The 25059-nt window shown below is 40.4% G+C and overlaps 3 protein-coding genes across 9 annotated transcripts in view; 2 read left to right on the top strand and 1 right to left on the bottom strand.

Moving 5' to 3' along the window:
• The window catches only part of Unc79 (UNC-79 domain-containing protein), a 25133-nt gene extending 7459 nt beyond the window's left edge, over positions 1–17674 (top strand). For 2 of the 4 annotated variants that reach the window (XM_076428204.1, XM_076428203.1), the window contains exons 10-47: positions 1426–1567; positions 1972–2148; positions 2398–2675; positions 2752–2888; positions 3101–3331; positions 3616–3759; positions 4089–4218; positions 4741–4913; positions 5011–5159; positions 5403–5560; positions 5734–5915; positions 6005–6206; positions 6347–6541; positions 7233–7346; positions 8925–9073; positions 9169–9290; positions 9389–9620; positions 9722–9863; positions 10052–10247; positions 11139–11412; positions 11596–11915; positions 12171–12469; positions 12546–12635; positions 12708–12893; positions 13238–13329; positions 13399–13622; positions 13900–14010; positions 14312–14452; positions 14571–14725; positions 14840–14934; positions 15024–15275; positions 15389–15637; positions 15893–16048; positions 16119–16294; positions 16507–16780; positions 16854–16994; positions 17061–17183; positions 17327–17674. In XM_076428204.1, coding sequence (XP_076284319.1) covers positions 1426–1567; positions 1972–2148; positions 2398–2675; positions 2752–2888; positions 3101–3331; positions 3616–3759; positions 4089–4218; positions 4741–4913; positions 5011–5159; positions 5403–5560; positions 5734–5915; positions 6005–6206; positions 6347–6541; positions 7233–7346; positions 8925–9073; positions 9169–9290; positions 9389–9620; positions 9722–9863; positions 10052–10247; positions 11139–11412; positions 11596–11915; positions 12171–12469; positions 12546–12635; positions 12708–12893; positions 13238–13329; positions 13399–13622; positions 13900–14010; positions 14312–14452; positions 14571–14725; positions 14840–14934; positions 15024–15275; positions 15389–15637; positions 15893–16048; positions 16119–16294; positions 16507–16780; positions 16854–16994; positions 17061–17183; positions 17327–17521 — 6806 coding nt within the window. In that variant the 3' untranslated portion in view covers positions 17522–17674. Of the gene's footprint in view, positions 1–1425; positions 1568–1971; positions 2149–2397; positions 2676–2751; positions 2889–3100; positions 3332–3615; positions 3760–4088; positions 4219–4740; positions 4914–5010; positions 5160–5402; positions 5561–5733; positions 5916–6004; positions 6207–6262; positions 6542–7232; positions 7347–8924; positions 9074–9168; positions 9291–9388; positions 9621–9721; positions 9864–10051; positions 10248–11138; positions 11413–11595; positions 11916–12170; positions 12470–12545; positions 12636–12683; positions 12894–13237; positions 13330–13380; positions 13623–13899; positions 14011–14311; positions 14453–14570; positions 14726–14839; positions 14935–15023; positions 15276–15388; positions 15638–15892; positions 16049–16118; positions 16295–16506; positions 16781–16853; positions 16995–17060; positions 17184–17326 lie in introns of all 4 variants that reach the window. The other 2 variants (XM_076428201.1, XM_076428202.1) reach the window with 2 other exon arrangements.
• On the bottom strand, positions 1418–25059 carry Uros1 (Uroporphyrinogen III synthase 1). 3 transcript variants are annotated; one of them, XM_076428293.1, is made up of 5 exons: positions 24622–25059; positions 18954–24292; positions 16922–17199; positions 9357–16827; positions 1418–6221 (listed from the first exon to the last, which is right to left on the bottom strand). In XM_076428293.1, the coding sequence occupies exons 1-2, from the start codon at positions 24890–24892 to the stop codon at positions 23691–23693; spliced, it is 873 nt and encodes a 290-aa protein (XP_076284408.1). In that variant the 5' UTR covers positions 24893–25059; the 3' UTR covers positions 1418–6221; positions 9357–16827; positions 16922–17199; positions 18954–23690. The 3 variants fall into 3 exon arrangements, with proteins under 3 accessions (XP_076284408.1, XP_076284407.1, XP_076284409.1); XM_076428292.1 differs by having other exon boundaries at positions 19061–24292; XM_076428294.1 differs by lacking the exon at positions 16922–17199 and having other exon boundaries at positions 9357–11476; positions 19061–24292.
• Pez (protein tyrosine phosphatase non-receptor pez) lies at positions 20475–22821 on the top strand. Of its 2 annotated transcripts, none has more exons than XM_076428254.1 (7): positions 20475–20617; positions 21024–21390; positions 21463–21631; positions 21701–21862; positions 21931–22019; positions 22207–22408; positions 22498–22821. In XM_076428254.1, exons 2-7 carry the CDS (start codon positions 21041–21043, stop codon positions 22819–22821), a joined length of 1296 nt encoding a protein of 431 aa, XP_076284369.1. In that variant the 5' UTR covers positions 20475–20617; positions 21024–21040. The 2 variants fall into 2 exon arrangements, with proteins under 2 accessions (XP_076284369.1, XP_076284370.1); XM_076428255.1 differs by having other exon boundaries at positions 20481–20617; positions 20995–21390.

Raw genomic sequence — 25059 nt, 5'->3', positions numbered from 1 at the left:
ACTAATTGTCGAAACGATTCGAAGCGTTCCAAGCCCATCACTAGAGGTAGTCTCTGGCCGCGATCGTAGGCACATTCGAGTGGACCATACAACTTGTACGACACCCTGAAGACGCGTTCGTTCATTGGTTCTCTTCTGTCGACATCCCTTTGATCTCGATTTTCAATTTGAAACAGAGATTGCTTTCTATTCAATGTACTTGTGAGGCAATATTGCGTTCGTCTAGAGACACAAATAACGAACGAACTTCACTGTAAGACTCGTGGGTAAAGAAAACATGAATGTTTACGTGTTCGTGCTTTCGTGTGATCGGTGTTTCTCCAAGCTGTCACCCCCTCCTGTTCGACTCTGTTTCGACTAGCTTCTGTGTCGCCCTACTATTCTCTCCTAATTGTTCTCTCTCCTTGTAAATTGTATCAGTGTACTCGATGTCTCCTCCCATCTCCCGTCATCTCGCACAGGCGTCAGCTTCGTGGATTTAAGAAATTCGAAATTTTGTTTCGCAGTTTCTTTCTGAAGTTATTTCACGCTTTACACATCAACAGCTGTTTAATAATTCTTTGAAATGACTTCTTTCAAATAACAAATTCTTTGACATCTTTTTCATTAAAAAAGAATCTTTAGAACCTGTAAAATTTTTATTGTAGGCCAAACGATAATCAGATCATTCGAATGAGTTAAGTAACCTAGAAGAAGAGCGAAAAAATTGATATTTTTCACCAAAGTAAAAAGAAATTGTCTAGTTTTAAGTATTATGTTTATTGAAAATCTTCCAGTAGAGCGAAAAAATTAAGAACAATATTTAATAAGACGCTTCGAAATAAATGGTGGTCTGCCAAGATGGCGGCTGTGCGTCCTCGCGCACATGTTACATACACACACGAGACACCACCGGGATCTTTGTGAACACACGATCAAACACGGTAAAACCGGAAGCTGCTGTGTCAAGGGACAAGAGTGCGTCTGCGTCGCGGCTGATCTAGCCATCGGTGCATAGAATCCGTCTACCAAATCTCGATCACCTTCGCTGAATGATAATAGACAATTAAAAAATGTTACACATGTTGGTAGTCGACGGAATTTGAGTACGTGGCTTCTATGCATCGCAGTAGTGTTAGAAAACCGCGGTAAACGAAAATCGAAAAAATTCGACCAGACTTTCTTGCATGCCATTCAACGTTGACACTCCAACACAGATTTTGATCAGCTTCTCTACATTATTAACGCCCCCCTCTCTTCTCGATGTGTCGTTCCAGACTTTGCTTTTCTGTATCTGTGTTTGAAATTCTCGCGGAAATTTAATGTTTTCAATGATTCCGAGAGTTCTGGATAATTGTTTGACAAATTAACCGTGGCGAATTGATGGTAGTTCTTCGAATGAAAGATCGTTCGGGGATGGTGTGTAATGATAGCTGAATTTTGTAGGTCAAGCGGAGAGTGCGCTGGAGAAACTGAAGACAGAGTGTGTCTGCGGATGGCTGGCGAAAGTGATGAAGTCCCATTACGAGGTCTTCATTTCGTGTCTGTTGCCGCATCCTGCTGATTATGTCCGCGTTGGAGGACACTGGTACTGAAACAAAATTATTTGCTAATAATGATTCACGGATTTTAGTAAAATGAGTTCTTGGAGTGAAAGGGGAACTGTAGAACAATCAACTTGTACGGATTTTAATCCACAATGTCATAAAAATGTTATGAAATCGTACATTGACCGTCTGACTACTGTCGACCGAATCTACTTTGAAATCTCGTCGACAATTTTCGAGAATATGGATATTCATCTTAATTCACTAAATGAAATCTTATCAAAATATTCAATTTTGTGGTACTTCGTGTTCTCGCTGCATTGTGAGTGCATAAAAATCTTGGCTAGAAGGCTGACTGTGATTGACTGAATCTACTATAAACGACTTGAACGTACGACGAAGCAAGAAGCCCCAGTAATCGTGAAAATTGTCAATGATAATCCAGGGAAACGCTTGCCTCGAGGACGTCGCACCTTAAAGACGGATTAAATCGTCTTTTCTGCTTGGTCCCTTATGAAGTGATCACACCGGAAGTATGGGATTACGTGATGCCGCACTGGATGGAGGCCATGGTGAACGACGTACCTGAATACGAGCTTCACGAACTGAAAATGATCCTATGGTACGATTATTTTACACTTTTCAAGTAGAAAATAATATAATATTGTCAGTCAATTCTTCTTACCTCTTTATAATTTTATATTTGATCAGACCAGTTTAATATAAACGCATAAAATCCACAGTCTATGTATACAATACGATGATAAAGAGTCCTAAAATAAAATCTAGATAAATTTTACACTAGATAATAGCTGTCCGATTCTCCAGAGGAACCTTTACGGTCATCAAAATGAACCATTCTGAATTCCAGCAAAATTCTGGATCGCGACATGAGCCCGTTAGGCTTCAACACGAAGAAGATGTACAATTTCGTGGCGAAGAGGTTCGTCAACACCTGCGCGAAAGTGCAAGAGCAAGCATTGAACTGGTTGCAGACGTTGACTATGCTGGAGATCAGCATTCCTCTCTGTCAACTGTTCTCGATGTTCAGCGATGGTGTGGCGGTTATGGGTGCCATGAATTCCTCGGAATCCGGTCAAAAGCCTACCAAGGGATCCAAGAAGGAAGACAAAGATGGAAACGCCATATGTATATATCGAAATACCGAAGGAATACTAAACTATGTTAGATACAGATAAATTACTAAATAGGGAATAATGTTCAGTTGTAGAAAATGAATCGGGAAAATCGACACCATTGTCGGACGACTTGGCTCCGACACCTAGACACATGGAATTCACTACAAACGCAGAACTGAATCTGTCTTGTTGCATCCTGATGTTGGACATACTACTGAAGCAGGTAACAATATAGAGCATCTAGAGTTATTGTGAATGATTAGGCCAGCAAAATGATGACATAAACTCTCTCTCATTTCACATACATTACATCATACTCGATTCTGAACGTGATCTCTGCAGCCCAAGCCTCATTTTTCATCACCCTGTGCATCATCTGTATTTTTATTCCACTAAATCGAAACGTATCAAGTTGAGAATGACGAAATGTTGAAGATGGAGCTGCAGAACATCGACAAGCACACGGGGATCAACACGTGGGTGTGCAGGGACGCGTGCCACCTGATGAAGTCGATCGTCGCCTCGAACTGGAACAGCTGTCACGTGTGCAACTCGGACAGCGACGGTGCCGAGTGCACTTACTGCGAATCCAGAGTGATCTGGCATCAGCTTTGCCTGCAGTTGGTCACCTACATGGCACCGGAAAATCCAGCTTACCCGCCTGACGTGAGTTCGTTAGGCCATGTCTCCTGAAATAACCGTGATCGCGGACACGTTTTTACGCGTGGATCAATGACGCACGATCTGTCGCGATGCATTGACCACGACGTTCTCAGGGTCTCTACCCTGCACACATGTTCGCCGAACTGCAATCTACAAACAATAAAACATCTAAAAGAAGAACATAACCAAATAGATTTTTTAGTAAACAGAAAAATTGCCAGTAGCAGCTAATACTTTTGCGATAAAGTCAACAATTATGATAATTCGTTTTTGCCATGCTTCTGTAGAAAATCGTGGACGAGAACGCAGAAGATCACGGTCGCAAGAGTCCGGAGAGTTCGAGGAAAGGCGACTCGAAGGCCGACGTGGTAATTACTATGCCGGTACCGGAACTACACTCTGTCGGCGGTGTTCTGGCGCATATGCCGCAGGTACGCTAATCTTCGCGATCAATCTCGGTAAACTTTGATCTGACTTAATGGCTAAATCTCTGTATACACGAAAGTGTTACACCGCCTAACGCCCGTCTTCTATCTCCCCCTTCTCTGTCTGTTACGAAACGCATTTCTCTGCAAGAACTAAAAAAAAAAAAGCATAAGCAAAAAAAAAAACTATGCAGCATGCTCTTCGTCTAAAACTGTGTGTGTGTGCGCGCCTCTCTCTGTCTCTCTTCTTCCACTGCGAAATGGCGTTGTGTGACCACTGACACGGTAGGCTAATCTATGTGGCCGGAGGTAGCTATTTTGATCGTTTATATCAGTTCTTCGAACAGATCATGACAGCCACTGTAGAGACCGTTTCGGAGCAGCTGGACCTCGCGGCCATCATGCCACCGGAAAAAGTGATGTCCGCGGTCGCGAAGGCTGTTACACTGTCCGAGACAGACGTAGGTGAGAATGAATCATTTTTCCGAGTCATTAAACATGCTCATTCTCAATTTTCACCATTCTGGAACGTGATCGTGTAGATGAGAATGTTGTAGAACAGACTTACAATTAGGTATGATACCGCAAATAAGAGGATAATCGATCAACCTGAATACTCGGCGCGATGTCTGACTATACACAGACCCGTTCTACTTCGATGAATTAATTACTCCCATTGACTAAGTGAATGCTATCGATCGTGACTAACTGCGAGATTGATGTCTGGCCATAAACAGGGCTATACTACTGCGTATCTCGTAAAATCAGCTCTATCGAACTCGGCACTTTAACTAATTAATAGGGAGCAAATATTTCCATACGAATTGATAGAGTACGAGAACCTTAACAAATTTGAGCATAGCTTTCAATGAACTTTCATACAGTCGTTATTTTATATTGAAAAAAAATTAATTAAATTGCTTATAGAAGTGTAATTTGTAGTTGAATTTCGAAGTGTGTTGATTAAATCTGTATTCGTTGTTCCAGCAACGGCAACAGTGAGCGTGGCAAAGCCACGATTAATCGGAGAGAATGATCAGCCACTGAATCTCAGCCCTGAGAACGAAGATGTTGATTTCTGGCACACTTCGGTTGGCAAGTTTCGTTTCAAGATCGAGGACCTTCCCGAGCAGCTGCAGTACATTCACAAACTCTTGAAGGTATCACGCACAGAAATACATTCTTCTAATCATTAGAGGACATTCTTTGGAATCGGAATTGAATTGGAAACATTTTTTATTGTTCATTTCATTGCAGGAAATAATGACGATCGACAAGCCAGACATCCTCTACTACATGCTGCAATGTTTGAACGTGATGTGTCTCTACGGCGACGCCTTCAACATCGCAGTGAAGGATCATCGTGGATTTTTCACGTGGTGTCAAGAAAATCTCTTGATAAAAAAGTGAGAAACCAACTGCTATTTCCTCCGAAGAAAAATAGATCCTAGCTTAGCTATTGTCGATTATTCTAAACTGATAACCGAGCCTCTATAACTGCAACGATTTGCAATTCAACCAGAAGTTAGCTTACTTTCAGCTGAATGAGAGGTAACAGATATTCTGTACAGATTCCTAGCACAATAGCTATTACTAGATCAATTTTAGTATAGTCCACTGGTGTTAAGAGTTCGTTTTTCGCGTCACAGTTTATGGGAGCTGCTGAATGCGGAGTATTCGCACATCGCGCAGATCACAGTGCCGTTGTTGCTACACTGTGTCACTCTACCTTGTGGAACTGACACGTTCTGGAGACTGATACAGGAAGAGTTTCATAACTCTGATTGGCGGGTTCGGTTCGTGGCAGGTAATTGTACTAATTGTGACAAACGGAAACCAAATAACAATTAATTTCTCTTTAATAGACGTTTTAATCTTATTACTGTTCGAAGTTTCGTCTATTTTTATTTTCATCTGCACTCCACTTACGTCTTTAAAATTAATCTTACAAATGATGTGTTTGTATCCGTTGTTCGTTAGTCGAAAGGGTAACTTTGATCGCAAGATTCATGGACTCGACACCTCTGAGGAACGTTACCAGTCTTCAGGCTGCACTGGCAAATGCATTCTGCTATTTGATCGCCAGCATGGACGATAGCAACGTTTACGTCGCTCAGAGAGCTACTTTGTTCCTTGGAACTATTCACGACACGGCTATGAGGGTGAGATTGCGTTAAATCATTTATCATCTATCACTGATGCTTTCTTTTACTACGTTTATTTGCTAAGACTGGCTTGTAATGATTCGCAGTCATTGATCCTGTGCCTGGAGACCCAATTCGATTCAGTGATAGTAGACCGCCCAATGGTCCTGCAGTCTCTTTACCAACTCCACAACAGCCTAAGCGACAGGCATATCCTAACTTGGGAGTTCTTCTTAAATCGATTCGATGCTCTGTTCCTCGAAGCCCAGATCAGCTTGGAAAGATCCGGAGACATCCCCTATCTACGCGGTGAGTTGCTCAACCCTAAACAGAAATAAATATGTAGTTAGATTCATTTATTATAGAGGACAAGAAAATCCAGTTTATTCGGTGTCTAAGTATAGACATAACACAGAAAGAAGAGAAGAGACCGATGAATTATTTCACAGATCTTAGAAACACAGATCTCAACAGCGAGATCTTCATGAAGAAGCTCCACAGAGCTCAAGAAGCGTTGTCACAGTCGGATGGCAGCGGGACAAATTCGATAAAGACACTGAGTGCTAGTTTTGGCACAAAATGGCCGTATAAACGCACTATGTCGGCACCAGCGTCTATGATTCCTCGACAGGACACGAAGCAAGGTAACAGGGTTCAGGGGTTTCGAAAATGTTCGAGATTCTGCAGATTCTTAAATTCTTGATTGTCTAGACAGCTTTTGTAAAATTATCTGAAACATATAATAGAGGCTCTGTTAAAAGGAGCGGCGTTAAAATTTCTTCATAAAAATCTACGTTTGCGTGGAGATCCGCAGTTCATAGATCAGAAACTCCTGAAGCCTTCGCTGGCAAATTACGCGAATTAATACGTCGCTCGAAAAGTTCGTACCGTTTCGATTTATTAAGAAGATCAGTTGGAGGTCTCTTAACATTTTGAGTGCCACGTCAAATTTTATTAGGATTCACAGGTGGCACTTGACGTGTTAATTCAGGAGAGAATTATAAACGAACTTTCCAGGCAACATGCAAGCTAAGAACAATTAGCTTGACGAAAGATTATACGACTAGATCATTGTCGGACAGTATCCTTGCAAAGTAGACTAACGCGAACAGGTAGACTGACACGAGCAGATAGACAACAGAATAGACAGTAGATCGTGCAAAGATTAAATCGAAATTTGACACTGTCGAATTCGATCGAATTATAGTCAGTCCTATATTGAGACTGCCAGACTGACTGTATTTCGGAAGCTTTAATCATGATTTAGTCGAGCCTTGACCGTATACACCGTGTGTGTGTGTTTTTCACCTGTGTTCCACTTCCCCCACCGCGCAGAAAAGGAAAAGGTGTACAGCCGGCAATACTCGGCGCCTATCCTGAAGCGCAAGAGCTCCAGATTCGGACTGGGTCAGTTGCTGGGGTCCACCCCACCTAATAACAGTATACCAGGTAGAGTAGTTGTGTCTGCGCTGCCCTCGAAAAGAGAAAAACGTGGCATTCCTCTGTGTTACGCAGTTATATATTATATATATATATATGTATATGTTCCCGTGTGTCCCCGCTGTATATGCGATATTTGATCGTGTTGTCGAGGATGTACGATGTACGATGTACGATGTACGACTCCATTCGGGATAGGTGTGTGTTCGGTGTGGGACCACCGGTAAGTCCCTGTCCATTGGAGTAACTTGGAGGATTGCTTTTCGGGAGCTGGGCTTATGCTGAAAGACGGAGATGGGCAAATCTTTATCTACAAACAAATTCGTCTAGTACTCTCTCCGTAACTTTCGGAAAGATCTGTCGACATTTTCTCCCCAGTACTGGGGGACCCCCCTTGGAACCAGACCCGAAGATATGACAGTTACGAAGAGAATACTGTAGATGGCTTTTAATTTTTCAGTTGAATATTAATCGATTTCGAGGCATAGAACGTTGATACATAAAATAAATTGTTTTATAAAATCAGTCTCTGTCCAAATTAATTTTTAATTTTTAATTTAAACATAGGTCAATATTGATGAACAACATCCATAAATGAGATGAATGTTTTATAAAATGAACTGTATTGTCTGGTTGCTGGCTATATAATTTGCAGTTACAAAATTATGGACAGATTCATCAATGTGATTACATGGTTGCTTAGATTTGTTAGAGCCAAAGATCAATGTTCAATTATTAAACCTCGTACACCGTTCAAGTCAATTTCACTTCAAAGCAAACATTTACTGTTAATTGTAACTCTTCTAGCACCTTTTGTACGCGATTTAAGAACTAGTGATTTCAGAAACTATAGTTGAATTCCCAAATCGATTCTCTGTACAGTGTACGATCTAATAAAATTCTGCTCATCTCCGTTATACATTGAAGCTCCAAAATTTCGAATTGCTATCGACAGCAATGATGTTTCAAAGTTGTTCTGTATACCCTATTCTCAGTACAACTTTCTTTAATCATGCTCTAGTAATTCGAAATGCTTAAGTATTTGTATGCTGATGATTGGGCTAAGTATGCTTGTTTTGAAATTGATTCTTTCTCTCTTCAATGTGATTTATTGTAATATATGAATAGTGGCTACCTCGTAGATGTTTTAGAATGGATTGTTCGTTGTCTTTTATATTAAGAAGTATCATGCTTTTCTATGGAATATTGTGAATCTTGTTAAACTTGAGCGCGAATAAAATTGTCGTTCAAAATCAATATAGCAAACATATCTCTAATTTCTCGATAAGTATAGTAAAATGATATAGCAAAGATACCTTGAACGACTATTCTATTTTGCGACAACTGTAGCTAATGCCTGCAGATCCCTCTTTCATTAATCTTAAGAAAATTCGGTACTCTTACTACTTATATGCCTTGTGTTTTCTCCTAAAAAATTTTAGAAAATTATTTTTCGAATTAATTTTTCTATACATATAACTAAGATCTCTCTTCTTATCCGACTTTCCGTAGATTCAATTCAAGTTCTCCTTTCTTTTATTTATCCTGTTGAAGAAGTGCACAAATTAATATCGTTCACCGTTGCAGATGGCCATGTGCATTCGCTCAACATGGTCGAGGAGGCCAATGCACTGCCAGGATGCACTAACAAAATCGTCGATTTCGAAGAGGCTGATAAGGAGACGATGCATTTGCTGGTGTTTCTGCTGATGCAGTTTCTGTCTAGACAGGATCAGGTACCTAAATCCATTCTCTCTCAATCTTTAATCTTCTAAATTATAGAGTATATCTAAATTATATATTATTAAAAAAATTAATGCATGATCCATAGGCCTTCCCAACCGATGAGAAACCATTGTCGAAGACTCAAGGAATCGTTCTGCGACACCTGTACCTTCTGTTAGGCTACAATCAAACCGAAAGGACCTTTCACACTTCTCCTCAACGCTTGAGGTACTCTAATTCAAGCTACAACTCGCATGCTTCTTCTATAAGCATCACTGTAAAACTTACTGTTACCTGCAATTAACAGGGTAATTATAATTCCACAGGATTTCCCCAGTGTTCAACGTTTTCATCGCCAACCTCCCCCAACTTCTCGATCAAAATCATGTAATGGGATGGGTGATGACTCCTCCAGTCTTAGCCATTCTTCAACATTCCCCTTGCCCACCTCAGGGAGTGCCCACCATGGATCATCAAGCTCCCGCATACAGTCTTTGGTACCTCGAACCTCATAACAGGCGATCCTGGCTGATGTCTCTTTTGGTTATCCTCTACAAGGTGCAAATGATTTCTATTATTAATTTAATTTTGCATTAAAAATCTGCAGTCTGCTGATCATATTCACTGCAACGTTGAAGTACATACATTATTCTATTCAGTGTCAATACGGCCAGCAACCATGGTGTAGTCAGCTGCAGGTATTGATCAAGATAGTGTTGAACACGCTGGACATGCAGCATCATCAGTGCAAGAAGATCCCTGCGACTGTGGTGATGAGTGCTCCACCTTCTAGATCACGTGGTATCTTATCTGTAATTCGTTAAGCTTCTTTGGCTTTTCTGTTTTGATTTGCCCAGCCTCCGTCAAGAACAGCTGTCACAATCTTCAATGAACAATTCACAGTTTCAATTTTGTCATAGAACCGTTCCATTGATGCGCAAATTAAAATTGGTCAACAACGCAGAGGTTTTGATTGAACTTTTTTCTAGACGTATCGCAACCATCTCTGGGCGTGGATCACGATCTAGCAGTCAACACCATAGGAGAACTGAACACCGAGAGCCCTCCCATAAGGACTCCCCTGGTCTCGGTGCATCAACGCAGCCCAGGTACAACTCACAGTCAAATGGAGACACACTGGGAAGAGAGCACGCCGAGCTGCCGTTACAACAACAAACACTCCAGGTCATTTTACTCATACCTCTATCAGATACGACTGCATTCTAGATGATAATCCTCACCTCCCACGAGAAGGTAGAGCTTTAGGCTACTCTAGCTTGGAATGATCCTCGAACGACACGTCTGCGGACTTTGCACTTCCACGGATTCTTCTTTGAAACCCTTCTTTGTCAATCTTATTGCCACTTTACCGAGACATACCTCGCTGATACTTCCAAGACAACGGTAACTAGATTTTATGCATCTATGCCACTTATTAGGTGAGACGGAACAGGAAGCATTAACAGAATTTAAGAACTTTTCACTTATCGAAATTGTTAACCTTAGTTGAATGCAATATTCAGTTGTAAACTAAGTCTTTGAGACACTATCCTTTCTTATTTATCAGAATTGTAATTCTTCCGCGAAGAAGATCAAATTTTCTTGAATCACGAGTGCAAAAGCTTAGTTCACAACTTGATAGAGTAGAACCTCGCTTATCCGAACACGTTGAGGAACAATTAAGGATAATTGAGGTCCATTAGCTGCCCCTTTAGCTACCCCTTTAGCTACCTTTTTTAATTGAATCTTCACAATTGACAAATATTAGTCTATCTATCGTGGTCATCATTTGTGATCGGCAGCCAACGTGTTGAAAGACTACATCCGAGCACTAATTCGCATAAACGAGGTCCTATCTAAGAAATCGAGCCGATAGGAGTCGTCGAGAGTACTATAGCTCCTGGTCGCGTTGTCAAGAAAGCGCGAAGGCTCGATCATCGTATAGTGTGCGAATAGTAGAATGTCCAGGAGAGCCAGAGAAAGAAAGAGAAAGAAAGAAAGTACATCACTCGTGCCTGTGCTTTTACACTAGTAGCTGCTTGTTACAATTTCCGCTATTGTGAATGCTCTGCGAAGCTACTCGATCAATGCGGATGATACGGAGTCCGAGCTGGCCGCAATACCTGAGAGCCCAAAATCTGACAGCACCTTACATGGCAGCAGTGGTGGATCGCTTGGTGAACTGGAGGACACCCCGTCCGCTGTCACCAGAAGCGTGTCTCTATATGGACCAAGGGCTTCGACACCCTTAGACATCGTGGGAAGGATCGACTGGGGCCAACACCTTGGCAAAAAGTCGGAGTTCACTAGGCCCACGTGGTTCTTGGGCAACGAAGAGGACCCTCATCAGGTGATTGACCTAACTGACTGGTCCTTTTCTGCAGTGTGTCCCATCAGATAATATGTTGTTTCACCTGAAACGATAACACGACAATATTAAGATACAGTTTAAATGCACTTAAAAAATTGATAGGATAGTAACATATGGTTGCAGAAAATTAGAACTTGTCTTAATGATTCATTTTTTGATCAGGGACCAAAGCAAGGACCCCAGAAGAAGTGGAGCGTGCACGAGGGAGTGAAGATGATGGTGACGAGTCCGTTTTTGAGTGGACAAGCGGATTTCCAGAAGTACGTGTCGATGACTAAAGGATTGACCGAGAAAATACCAGAAAGATCAATATCGGAGAAAGGGATTCTAGAAAGAGCGATTACAGAGAAGCCGGCATGGCAGAAGGCTAGTCACGAGAGAAATATCACCGTTCAAGTGGCCTTCAATGGAGAAACAGCGTCCTCTAAGCCTATCCCGTTGTCGGCTCTTCATTATTGTCCAGCAGAGCTGGACCCTTCACAGTAACGCTAATTCTTTAATATTAACTATATTCTGATAGTTTACCTAACGCTTATTAATAAGATTTATCAATGACAGTGCTATAGCTTTAAGGAAACCTAATAATTAGACTGCGGATTTTTATAAAAAATGGAAATGGTCTGCCTCTGCTGTAAGAAACAATTATAATGCATAAAGTCCGCAGTCTACTGATAAGTGAAACGTTGAAATCCTTTCTTCTTGAAAAGAGAGCTAAATATCGCCTACAATGATCGTAGATCCAAAGTGCCAAAGGAGAAGCTACCACCAAGCAACTCAGAATCGCCGACTTCGAAGCATCTGAGCCGACAGAAGAGGATAGAGCAAGCTGTGACCGTGGCATCGCCGGTTTCTCCTGGCCAAGTGGTCACAGTGACCAGTAGTGACCAGTCTAGCTCGCCAGCAGTCAGTTCTATCTCCTCTCAGGTCACCAGCACAGAAAATGGTCAGAATCCCAGCTGGATTGACATTCCTCAGCCTCTGACGACTCCTATGGTGGAACGACTGTTGCCAATTGGCACTTCGAATCGTCCTACAAGTAACACTCTCAAGAAATTACGAGACTTCTCCAACTTTGCACAATGTTATCTGGTTCATGATTAAATGATTTTTAGGTGCGAAAGCCACACAGCGTTTTCTATGTGGCGAGGACGTTTACGGATCTCCAGAGTCTCCACTGTCGAAGATGGACGTGCTGACAGTTAGTAAGTATACTACGGGGTCAGGTCATTCAGAATTGATTAATAATCGAGAAATGCGGCCAACATGTTCGCAAGGTTCGTCGTTCGACCAAAACAGCGAGACCTGCACCAGCGTGAGCGATATCGCGAGTCCTCGCAGTATCTCTCAGCTAGAGCTGCCGAAACCTGAACGATTGCTACCAGTTGGGGCACAGGGGACGTGTGATTTTGGTGGATTGGTCAAACACGTTCGCCAGGCGCTGAATCTCCACGATACCGAAGGTAAAACATTCTGGAATTACCTAACCCAGGCCTTGAGTGACCTTGAATGACCTTCGTATTTAGGTCATTGTATTCGGCTTGAAACACACTATCAGAATGTAGATCTCTGTCATAATTAGACAGCGGATCTTTATGCAGAATAAGAATTTTCGACCTGAATTGTAATGAATTGAAGTGAAACAGAGAATTATATTATCTTTCTTAATATGTGTTTAATAGGTCGAAAATAATATAACAGTATTTTTCAATTCTTTTAATATTTTAAATTACACCAACTCAATTTTGCCATTAATGCATACAATCAATATCATGCATACAATAATATTTGTGTCTTAACATTGTAGATACGAAGGAGTTCAGCAATGGGGCAGTCAAAACTGTAAAAGAGACTATAGCACTAACTGTGAAGCAGGACAGCACTGCGTCTGATAACGCAGTATGTATTATACTTTGATGATGCAACTGCTGTGATTTAATAAACGAACAGTTATCAATTGCATTGCAGTCAGCTTCTCTGGTACCATCAAATGAAGTGCACTCGAGCAGATCCACGAGTCCAAGAAGACTGACGAAGCAAGTGGCTCTTGAGTCGCCATCCACTGCTATAGAAACCATAGAACATGATAAAAGAGCAAAGATAAAAGACCACGTTCGGATCCAGCGTGATATTCCAGGAAGAGGAGGGTTCAATCCGCATGATGGGCCTATGACTAGACATGCAGACTCATGGTACTACTCAAAACATTCCTAGCAACAAATTTCAATAGTAGATTGCGGAGTCTATGCATTTATAGCATGTTTGATTTAAGAAAAATATTTATAAAAATCCAACAAGATCTGTATGATGAAACCTCTGATAGAACGATGGCACCCATTAGATTAGGCACCCGTAGATCCCATATTTTATAAATTAGTTTTTAGAAATTTGCATAAAGATAGAACGATGAGCTCTACTCAGTAGCATTTTATACTAATTACGAGGATGTAATTATGATCGTGGTTTTAGGTCTGGTCCACAAATGCAGACTAACTACGACGTCGTTTCTCAAGCTCACCGCGCTGATTTTAATATGAAGCATAGTCTGTTTCGCATTGGCGATGACTGCATTCACGAGAGGTGATTATAGAGATTAATTAATTAGGAAAATGTTAGAATACTAATGCCCTGAAGAATATTCATTCTTTACAATCTCCTAAACCATCGACGTCCCTTTGTATTCTCAATGACCTTCGACCTTGATTAATTTCTTAACTCTTCACAAGACGTAGGAACCAAATAGAACTTTATTTCTCTTCTCATCTTTTCTGTCATAAATACATAAAATTTGCAGTCTACTAATGAGCTTTGGATGAATCCACTTATCTCTTTCCTTTGCAAGCTCAACGATTGAATGAATTGTGATTCGTGCTATCCACAGGTGTTCAGATTGCGGGACATTAAAAGAAGAGTACTCCGACGAAGAGTTAGGTCTCTGCATCATCAACCTGGGAACATTCATCCATCGAGAACCATCCCTAGCTGCACCTCTCCTACCAGAAATTTTGAGAGTAGTAACAAAGTGCGTTATACAATTAAATTGTTAACACATCAAATGCTAAATATCGACCTGAAAAATTTCTACCGTTTCTTTCCTCTGAATTGGTCAGAGTCTCTGAATGGTTCTGTTATGTTTACAGAGTGACCCTAAACGCGATGTATCCCTGGCAAAGCGAGACCAACATGCACCTGCCAGGTGGTGCAATTAGCGTGGCTCATCAATTCCTGCGCTGCGTTCTTCATCAACTGGCACCTAATGGAATATTCATACAGATGTTCCAGACGCATTTGAACGGTAGATTTTGCAAATTGAAGAGTCCGTACGACTTTAATGTTCCTGTTAAAAATCGGACATTGCATATGCAACAATCTAATGCTTTGATGATCTCATGATCTCCTTGGTTTTTAGAATCCACGAGGATGCAGTTCTTCAGGAGCGTCGCTCAGGCTTTGGCCGACTTCAATGAACTGAACTCTGTTGCACCTCTACAATTGCTACTCGAGGTACTCATCATTTTCACAGAATCTCGCTTTGATCATTGCAAAAGCCTTGATACGATTTATCTTTAATGTGTATCACCAATTTATTTCAGTCTCTAAACGCGAAGAAGTCGTTACCGACGGAACGTTTGCCAGTGATCCTCCACAACATATCCTGCTACCTGAACTGCCTACCATTGGAGACAGGTTTAGGTGTAGGTTCGCCAATCTGGCATGGTCTTTTCACACAATTTGACAACCTGTTTCGGCGCCTGACATTGATGCTGTCTTCTATCGAAGATGCCACGCCGCTGTTGAGGATCATCATCTCTTTGATGAAGGTCCCGCCGATCCAGCCTATGAAGGTCAGTCGTCTAATAAAGCTAGAAAATTAGTTTAGTAATGTTCCGATAGAGTGCTCCCAACTTCACATGTATCAAGATATTACTGTAGCTCATGATCATTTTTATCATGATAGGACCAAAAGTCGTATCCGCAAGGCCTTCTGGACCCGTTAGCCAAGGTGTTGAGCTATGCTATACAGAATTGCATAATGAAGTATAGCTATTTGACAGATCTATGCCACCTGAGCCACAGAAGCTTTACGAAAGACAGGGACAAACACTTTGTCGGGAGGACTATAGTGTTCGAGCTGGTTCAGGCCATCAAATTCAAGACCACCATACCTGATACTAATTTCCTGTTGCTGCTGCACTTTGTTCTTCAGGTAGTACAACGAAAATATTGTCAAAAATAAAATGAGCACGGCGAAGTAATTTTAGCAAGTTTGAGCAAGATATAGTAAAGGATCGTAGTAATTATATGGAAGGAAGGAAGTACCAAAAGAAATTTTGGAGAAGAAGTAGAGAATTGTTTCTCTGTCCCTAATCGGATATAAAATCGTCGCACTAATTTGAAACTTAGCGTATAAACTCTATTTACTGACCACATCGATAACATAAGTTCAATGATCAAAATCTAGGACATAGGAGGATCCCTACCGAACACAATCGCCCTGGACAACATCCAGACAGACGTATCAACGATCTTCAACACAAACGCCTCGGAATCCCTGAGGAGTCAGCTGCCAGACGTGCTCGAGTTCTTGTCCGACTTTCACACGCTCAGCAAAGTGAAGGTATAAAATGGAGATACTCTACTTCCTGGACCGAATCGTGTCCGACGTTTAATGTAATTCGACTGCTTAGAGTTACAGCAAAGGAATGCAAGCAGGATTAAACGAAGATACACTAGGAGGGATATTAAAATGTGGCTTGGCACAATATGTAGCACTTGAACTGACAAGGGTGAACAGCAGGGAACACAGAGCTGTACTTCGGCATCTGCCTTGGCTTACCATTGCTCCATCTATGCTACAACAAGGGTAGGCATCTGTGAATTCAGCGGTGCAAATCTTCTAAACTTTTTCTAGTTCAATTGACTTATAGTTCAGTTGATTAATCCAATAATTATTATTAGTTGGAGATAAATTTTCACAAATATGGTGCACACATCTCTTTCGCATATATTGAGACGTTACTGTTCAAAAAATATTATATTCCATTAGTGTTTAGACATTATTGTATTCTATTTTAGAGCTCGCGAGTACGTCGACTGCATAGGACACATCAGGCTGTTGTCTTGGCTACTTCTAGGCTCCCTAACGCACACAGCCATGTTCTCTGGCACCCATAATCCCCACAATCATAGTCCACCGATTCCAGTATCGCAGCCAATACCCCAAGAAGTGTCCTGTTACATCGCTGATCATGTGCAAGTGATATTCTCCGGATTTCCCGAACAGTCCAAGGAATCGAAGACATCTGTCCTCCATATGTCTTCCTTGTTCCACGCTTTCATACTTTGCCAGGTACTTGAAAAATGTCGAATTACCCTAAACCATTTAGACTTTTGTCTCTGTAACCAATTTTATGATTGTTTAGCTGTGGACCATGTATTTGGAAGAACTATCGAAAAATAATCCATCGAACAGCGAGGGTCATAATCTTACTATGAACATGTTGTTAGAGTTCTGGGGTAAAATAACACCTTGTATATTGCATCTTGTTGGCTGCTCCAAAGGTGTAAGTTATTTTTCAAAGTATTCAAGTTGACTATAGTTGCCTTGGTTTTGAAATGTGTATTTTCAGCTTGCTGAAATGGTGAATCTACATTTTCTGAGTCTACTGGAGGCGCTGCTTGAATGCGGCTCCATCTTGTTGAGCAAGCTGCTGCCACTGTGGAGCCCCATTTTGTATTCTCATCATGTTCAGGTTGCATTGATAAACCCTATTCATTGATGAACTTTAGAGAATTGCTTGCATTAATTGTAAGACGCAAGAACTAAATAGGAATTTATTTCTCTCTTCAGTGGTTTTATTAAATCGTAAGAAACACGTTAACGCGTTGTTTTCAGCTACCAGGCCACTTGCAGGTGCGTTTGCAGAACTGCAGGGACTTCCCACCGAACAAGATGACTTCGGAAGGTTTCAGCTCGTCTAGGCGTGAATCAAATGCAACGCTTTTGAGGTGGTTGCACCGACTGCAGTTCAAAATGGGACAGATTGAGCTGCAGTCTTCCACGGCTACGTTACAGTTCTACTCGATTTAGAGGAAAGACTAGTTCTCGTTTAGCTGGACAGAGAGTATTTTATATACATATAGAGTATTTGCGACGATGTTGAATGTTGTATCGTTTGCGTACGAGTGTTAGCGAATGTCGTACGTTATCGATTGTTACAAAATATATTTGTTATGTTAAATACTTGTGCAGTTGATTATTAACCCAATCAAACCTGAAGATACTGAGCCTCCCAGATAGAAAATCATAATTTCGCATTGTTTCTCTTCTTTCAAAAAAATTCTTAAAATTATATTTTGTCGTGTGTGCCTTCAAGATTCCTATTAAATTACCGATTTTGGTTTAACGAAGATATTATTAAAAATATTGATACGGTAAACAAACATTTTGGCAGGACGTCCCAAGAGCATTGCAAGGATAAATGGCCTTAACCGTTTTAAGATTAATTAATTTTCTGAGTGGAGTATATATGTATTGTATATAAAAGCTCCGATCGGATTTCGCGCGTGTGAAAGTTTATCGCGAAATTTTTAATATTTTCGATAAGACAAGATATAGGTATTCGCATGAAACATCGTATAATCAGTCTCGATAAGAACATTAGTCATTCTGCACATAGCACGACATGTGAAGAATTTAAGTAACGCTGATAACGTCCTAGGAATTTTACTTCGCCAATAATTATTACTTAACAATGCTCGATAATTGCTAAAGGTGATACAAAAGAATGAGAAATTGTAGCAGTGAATGTTTTAAAAAAATTGTATTCTTAGTATTGTCTTCGGGAAGCAAATCAGATGTTTACTAGAGAAAGGAGAGCCCAACCCTTACAGTAGCAAAGAAATCATAATAAACATTAAACAGCTAGACATAACGAATTTATCAGTGAAATTTATACGATGTAATAATTCTGTGATATGATCATGCTTTATAAACGTTACTCCGTATCTCGAGTACTATTAGTCATTTTTACTAAAAAATTAGACGATAAGATAGCCAAGGTAGTGCTCTCTCAACAACACCGTTGGCAAAACGTATTGTTATGATCATTAAACAAGCAGAGATAATAAATTTCTTAAATACATTTACGCGGTATAATAATGTTTGGTAGTATTCATGGTTTCAAAGGTACTCTGTATCCCGAGTATTATTAGCCAGTTTTACTAAAAAGTTAGGTGATCAGATAGTCAAGAGAGTGCTTGTCAACATCGTTAGAAAAAGGAATTGTTATAAGTATTAAACAGCAAGATATAATAAATTTATCAATAATCACTGTTACGGTGATCGAAATCGGGTGAGGAAAGTTTCACATCACTGCACACGTGCGCCGGAATTCGGCCAGCACTCTTAGTCAGTCAGTCGGGTCGGGGATTTTGGCAGCAGCGGACGGACTTTGGGACTAGACAGACCCAGGGGTCATCCAAAGCTACCCGGGGGCAGACAATATTTTTTTTTTTGGTACCTTCAACCACCTTCAACAATCCTGTCCTTCAATTGTTCATTCAACGAACACTGTTAAGTATTATTTCTAATATTCTTCAATGCTTCCTTTGTTCACCCTTAGCCTACCTTCAACAATTCTGTCCTTCCGTGTCCGTCACTGTGCGCCGCGTCACCGACGAGATCCAGACTGCCAGCCCCTGTGCTATTCAGTGACATAGGCAAGTGAGCACAGTTGGGCTCGCGGATAACGTGGAACGTGCAGTTATCTGAAATACCACATCGCTATAAGTTCAACTTCCAACGAGGTCGCGACTCTTATAATTGAAACTGATCTTTTAGTTGCGCTTTCCTTAATACGTTCATACTTTTCGCGACATTAATCGAAACGCGAATGCCTTCACCACACCGGGCAGCCGTTTCGACTGCGACCACTTATTCAGTGATCGATTGATTGCAGCTAGAGCATGGGCGCCTGAAATGTCGAAAGACTCGAACGCAAACGCGATCCTTCAGCTGCGCAACGCTAATTCAAAGAACAGAGGATCAAAAAGACTATTTTAAATTTTGTGAAAAACAACTGTGCAAACATTAAATTCTTATAAAATTGCTATTGTTTAAATGTTGCTTCAAGCAGCAATCAAAATGAAATTTAATCTGAATCGCGACTATTTCATTCGCAACGCTACACTTTAAACAATCTATATTAAAGTTAATGGAAATCGCGAGTATCTCCGTAACGCTAACTTTGATGTCTGTTCAAAAAGGACTAAATAATGCAACACGCATGGTTTTTTCGCAACGCTACTGCAAATCGCGGACGTGCCCATCTCAGCTGATCGTTGGGGCGGCGAGGCCTGCCCATGTGTACAACTAACTACTTCTACTACTACTATTTCTACATACGAGTATAATGACAAGGTAGTAACGAATGAAATGACCGCATCCGAAGATGCGAGGCCATTGTAGTTGCCCTCTTGAGCGACAGTTTGTCGGGGCCACTTCGGCATATAGCCTCTTCTTTTTCTTCGGCGGTCCGCCAAACATCTGAAACCCTAAACGTGCTCGCAGCTAAAACGATCGACGACTTCCGAAACGAATCACAAGTTCGAATTAATAATAAATAAATGATTCAATTTAAATAGAAAATCAAAATTAATTTTAACGGACCTCGATTCCTATCGCACGACACAAAAGTAAATTATCGCGAGAAGGCAACACAATTCGAAGTTGCATTACTACTGTATACTAGAATGTAATTTCTTATACCAGAAGTAAATTTTCAATAAAGATGTTTTGTAAATTAGTGCCCATAATTATTTCAAACCTATTCCCTTCCGTAACAGTTTGCAATGATGTGAAACTTTCCAAGTGAAAATTCTTATCAATCCCTGTAGCTCCATCTCGCCTTTAATTCCTAAAGCATTATCATCTTCATGGTCGATACAAGAGGTGTCTCCGTCTCTTTTCAGGTAAAAACTCCCATTTCCTCGAGTAAGTGGGGAGGTCAAGAATTTTTACGTGGGTGTATTATGCGTAATCAGCCAAATGTCAATGTCTATTTTCTTCGATTATTCTTGATTTTTCCCGACGGAATTTCATCATTATAATTTTGTTATTTAAAATATTCGTCGGAGGTACCAAGCGCCTTTTTATGCAGCCAGCCTTAATGACGTGAGAAACGAGGTTAGAAATGCCCTCGATTTGTTAATCGGGGAAAAATAATACATTTCTCATGCTCGACAGAGTGGAATATAAACAGCGCGTGTATGCACATATTTACATTTCGATTAAAAGTAAAAGTATCGTAGAATGCGAGAGATTTCGGTGTTCGTTCGTAGTGTCACGATATTTACTTTTTTTTTCGAACGATTGTAATAATAGTACACATCCGATCCTTCTGTCATAACAATGGTTTTATTGTTTCCTTGCAATTCTACCGCTGTCGAGTTTTAAACAAATGTTCTCTTTGCAATTACTAAAACAAGAATGCTTGTATTAATGCTTAATTTTTGGATGCTGTGATCGAGATAAAAATAATTATGTCCGAGTGCTTGTTACAGTTTCACACGAGTTTCACATTGTTTTGCAGCCAATAAAAACATTAAAATGCCATTCAAGTTTCATCTAAAAAAGAGTAGACAATACAATGTCGTTTCAAAGAATCAGTATGTGATATGTGTCGAGCTTTTGGATACGACATCCATCGAATGCACGCTGAGTATCGATAGTTTAGGTCAAGAATGTCTCGACAATGTAACCCAACGCTTGGGCCTGGGCCAGCCAGAATTTTTTGGACTTCGGTACATTTCTCGACACGATTCCCCATCCCCAAGATGGGTGGACATGGACAAACCGTTGAAAAAACAACTCGAAAAAGAAGCAAAAAATTTTAGTCTCTATTTGAGGGTGATGTATTATGTTACGGATGTACAACTTATTCAAGACGAGATGACTAGGTAGATACCACTAAACAGCAACCTCAACAATTACATTTTGCTATCGTTATGTTTACTGTTGTTTATTTTTAGGTACCATTATTACCTTCAATTGAAGAGTGATGTATTGGAAGGAAGATTCCCCTGCAACTCTAGGCAAGCGACTCTTTTAGCTAGTTATTCAATGCAAGCAGAATTTGGTAACTACGATGCCGAAAGACACACAATGGAGTGCCTACAGCAGTGCACACTATTCCCTAAAGTAATTAAAAAGATTCTCTATTTTGCTCGAAAATTATCTGATTTAAATTCAATTCGATAACTTTTCTAGGACATTATTCAGGCAGATCCAGGAGGCCTAGAACCTCAGTTACACACTGCAGTGTGCCAGTACAAGAATCTGCTTGGTGTTACCCAAGCAGCATCAGAGGAATTGTACATTTCTATTGTCATGCAATTAGAAGGATATGGTAATGAAACATTCTCCACCAAGGTATGACTTTACAATCTATAAATTCAACGTTCTGAACATTTTCAAATATTTACACCTATCAAACACAGGACAATGGCAATAATGAAGTAATACTAGGAATTTCCATCAATGGAATTATGGTTCTCTATCCGAGTACACAGACAACACAGTTCTACAGGTAATTTTAAATTTTAAAAGAACCCAAGGACGGGTTCTTAAAAATTTCAGGATTCTCGAATATATCAGGATTCTTGAATATTCTCGAGAATCTCAAAAATGATCGAAAATCCCGAAATTTTCGAGAACCCGACATTTTCAAGTTCTTGCACACCTCTAACAGAAACTAATGAACTATTGCATCTTAGATGGAAGGACATAAGCAACGTAATAAATCACAAGAAAACGTTCAGAATAGAGTGTCAAGCAGAGGGTGAGGAAGCGAAGCAATTTGTATTTAGCGAGTCTCGAAATGCTAAGTACGTGTGGCGTTTGTGTATAGCGCAGCACACCTTTTACATGCAACATCAGGAATCGCGGCCATTGGAAAGATCGACTAATGGATATTTCGTAAGTATATCTTCGGTAATCAGTTAGGGAAAGAACGCTGTAATTCTTTGCCAACGGAAATATTGAATAAAAATTGTGGAATGTTTTAGGATAGCGATACGAACGATTCTGGCGACCATGCTGTGTCTGTGAATCTGGATACAAGAAACGCGGAAGGTCACACGCGATGGACAAGTTACAATGATCTATCGACATCACCGTATCCTCCAGTGGTGTCTGTGTCGTCTACGGACATCAACAACTTACGTGCCTTACTCCCCTCGTATAGACCCGCGCCTGATTACGAGACTGCGGTTCAAATGAAGTATAATAACGGAGGAAACCCTCCTCAGCCTTATTACGCTAATCAGTCCACAATAGTTGGCGCTGATCTTTCGTGCCTTCTCGGTAATGTTAACCGAAGTAGATATTAAACTCTTCTACGTAGTGAAAGCTCCACTGAAAAAGGTTGTGCATAGAGGTGTGTGCGAGAATTTTATTCGAGACTGGGACGGGTTCCCGAGATTTTCGAGAACTCGACTCATCTCGACCTGTCACGACTATCGGGTACCCGACATTTTCGGGTTCTCGCGCGCCTCTAGTTGTGTAAAATGAAAATAATTGTACCAACAAGGAGACGTCGCGAATAGCTGATCCTATTCCCGAGTTCCTTGCCAGGGTTACAAGTGCTTTCAATGTTCAGTATTCTCTAACAATCATTCACACTTATACACTCTGTAAACGTCATAGGATGTCCAATGGAGATTAATAGCAAAGACTGACACGCACAACTTCACCCATCTCTGTTCTCTCATTCTCAGTCTAAAACTGTACTATTTCTACAATAGTATATCTTATATCTTAAAACGTATCTCGATAGTTCTTCAACATAATAATGTTATAATTTATGTTGTATTCGTGTAGGAATGTATTATATATACACATTGAGCCTATTTTTTTAATGTGTCCATTTAGGAAACTGTATTTATTGTTGGAACAAAATTAAAATTTGAAATTATCAACCCTTCAAATACGATTGATCTCAACAGTCCTTACCCCAACAAACTAGTAAAACAATCTGCCTAAGTTACATAGGCTAGCGTAAACAGGGAGATAACATATTAATACATAATTTAATCCATTGAGACAATACAATATAAGAAGCTCCCAATTTATAACTTTGGTTTAAATGTAAAAATAAACGCTAATTAATATAGTACAGTCTTAATGGATTAATCAAATTCATACCTTTACATATGATAACAATAAAGCCACACTCACATCATTCCTGCAATTTACTCTTTCATGCGATCTCACTTCTCTCAGCATTCACAATAGCTTCTAACAAAGAACTAGAGTCGGGTTTATCCGCAGTAGCAAAAACCTCTAAATCAGCATTCAACAATGCGTGCTTGGTCACAGGTCCGATTGCAACTGCCTTTATATTGCTCGAATCATAAGATTTTTTCTTTAATATAGTCACTATAAATTCCACGGTAGAGGGACTAAAGAATACAAATATTCTAGGTACATGGTCCATAAATGCTGACAAATCGTTTTCTAGCGTTTCACAAGGCAAAGTTCTGTACACAACTATCTTAGTAACTGGTATATTGTGTTCAGTGAGTGTTTTCTCGATTGTGTCTCTACCGATCTCACTGCAAGGATATAGCAAAGGCTTTAACCCTTCACTAACAGATTTAACTAACAGTTCTGCTAACTCTTTAGCATTTCCAGTGTCCCTACCGAAGCAATTCTCAGAACCTAAGTGACTTTTGGCGAATGATTCGGTTGTAGGCCCTACACAATACACAGGCAGCATTTTCCATGGCAGCAAAATCTGCTGGTTTTCCTTGGATACGAGATCGATTGCCTCGACCGCGCGTTTACTTGTCAGTATAAGCCCTGTGAATCAAAAAAAGCATTTGACCGTTCAGAATAGAGTACAATGAGACAGTGGCGTCACTAGGTGGTACGATCCATATCAGGTAATACCTAATGTTTTCAGACATATGTGAGAAAATTACATTTTTGCCAATTTTACAATGATAAGCTCTCTTTAAAATGGTCCTTTCTTGTTTGTTGAGAAACTCGTGGGGGATAATTGAAAGAAAATGTATAATATATCCAACGATTTTATGTAATATTGACGGAGAAGGGGTGACACCAATGCTAGGAACGCCGCTGAGTAAAGATTAATTCTTTCAAGATTACGGAATGATAAAAAGTGATACCATGATACGAATCCGGCGCACGAAGACACGTTCGTAGCTCTGATGTGTTCACGAATTTGAATGTTAACGTAGGTAGACAGTTGCATGTGTAACCTGCAGTCTTCAGTGTTTCCGCGTAAATCTCTTGGGAATCATTCTTTTCTGACATTCCTCGACATAATACCACCCCGTAACGCGATGCCATGTTTGCAAATCGCACTGCTATCAGACGCGCTAAAAAACGACGTCGCGAAACGTTCGAACACCGATAACACGACAAATATCGTGTCATCTCTGTGAAAATGCGCGAGATAAAATTGCGATCGGTTAATCAATATTCAAGGAGCACAGCTCGCTTAATAAAAAATCGATTGGATGTAGATTTAATTAAAAATGAAAACCGCAATTTAAATACCGACGGTCTATCCAAACATATCCAAACACGTCGACTCATCAATC

Source organism: Lasioglossum baleicum, chromosome 7 (genome assembly GCF_051020765.1).
Source record: "Lasioglossum baleicum chromosome 7, iyLasBale1, whole genome shotgun sequence".
Taxonomy (NCBI): domain Eukaryota; kingdom Metazoa; phylum Arthropoda; class Insecta; order Hymenoptera; family Halictidae; genus Lasioglossum; species Lasioglossum baleicum.
This window is presented reverse-complemented; position numbering and strand designations above follow the sequence as displayed.

Coding starts and splice junctions, on each gene's coding strand:
- Uros1 (XM_076428293.1), bottom strand. CDS start 24,892: ATGACACGATATTTGTCGTGTTATCGGTGTTCGAACGTTTCGCGACGT. Junction 24,293..24,621: donor TGCGCCGGATTCGTATCATG/GTATCACTTTTT, acceptor TTTGATTCACAG/GGCTTATACTGACAAGTAAA.
- Pez (XM_076428254.1), top strand. CDS start 21,041: ATGCCATTCAAGTTTCATCTAAAAAAGAGTAGACAATACAATGTCGTT. Junction 21,632..21,700: donor AGTGCACACTATTCCCTAAA/GTAATTAAAAAG, acceptor TAACTTTTCTAG/GACATTATTCAGGCAGATCC. Junction 22,409..22,497: donor GATCGACTAATGGATATTTC/GTAAGTATATCT, acceptor GGAATGTTTTAG/GATAGCGATACGAACGATTC.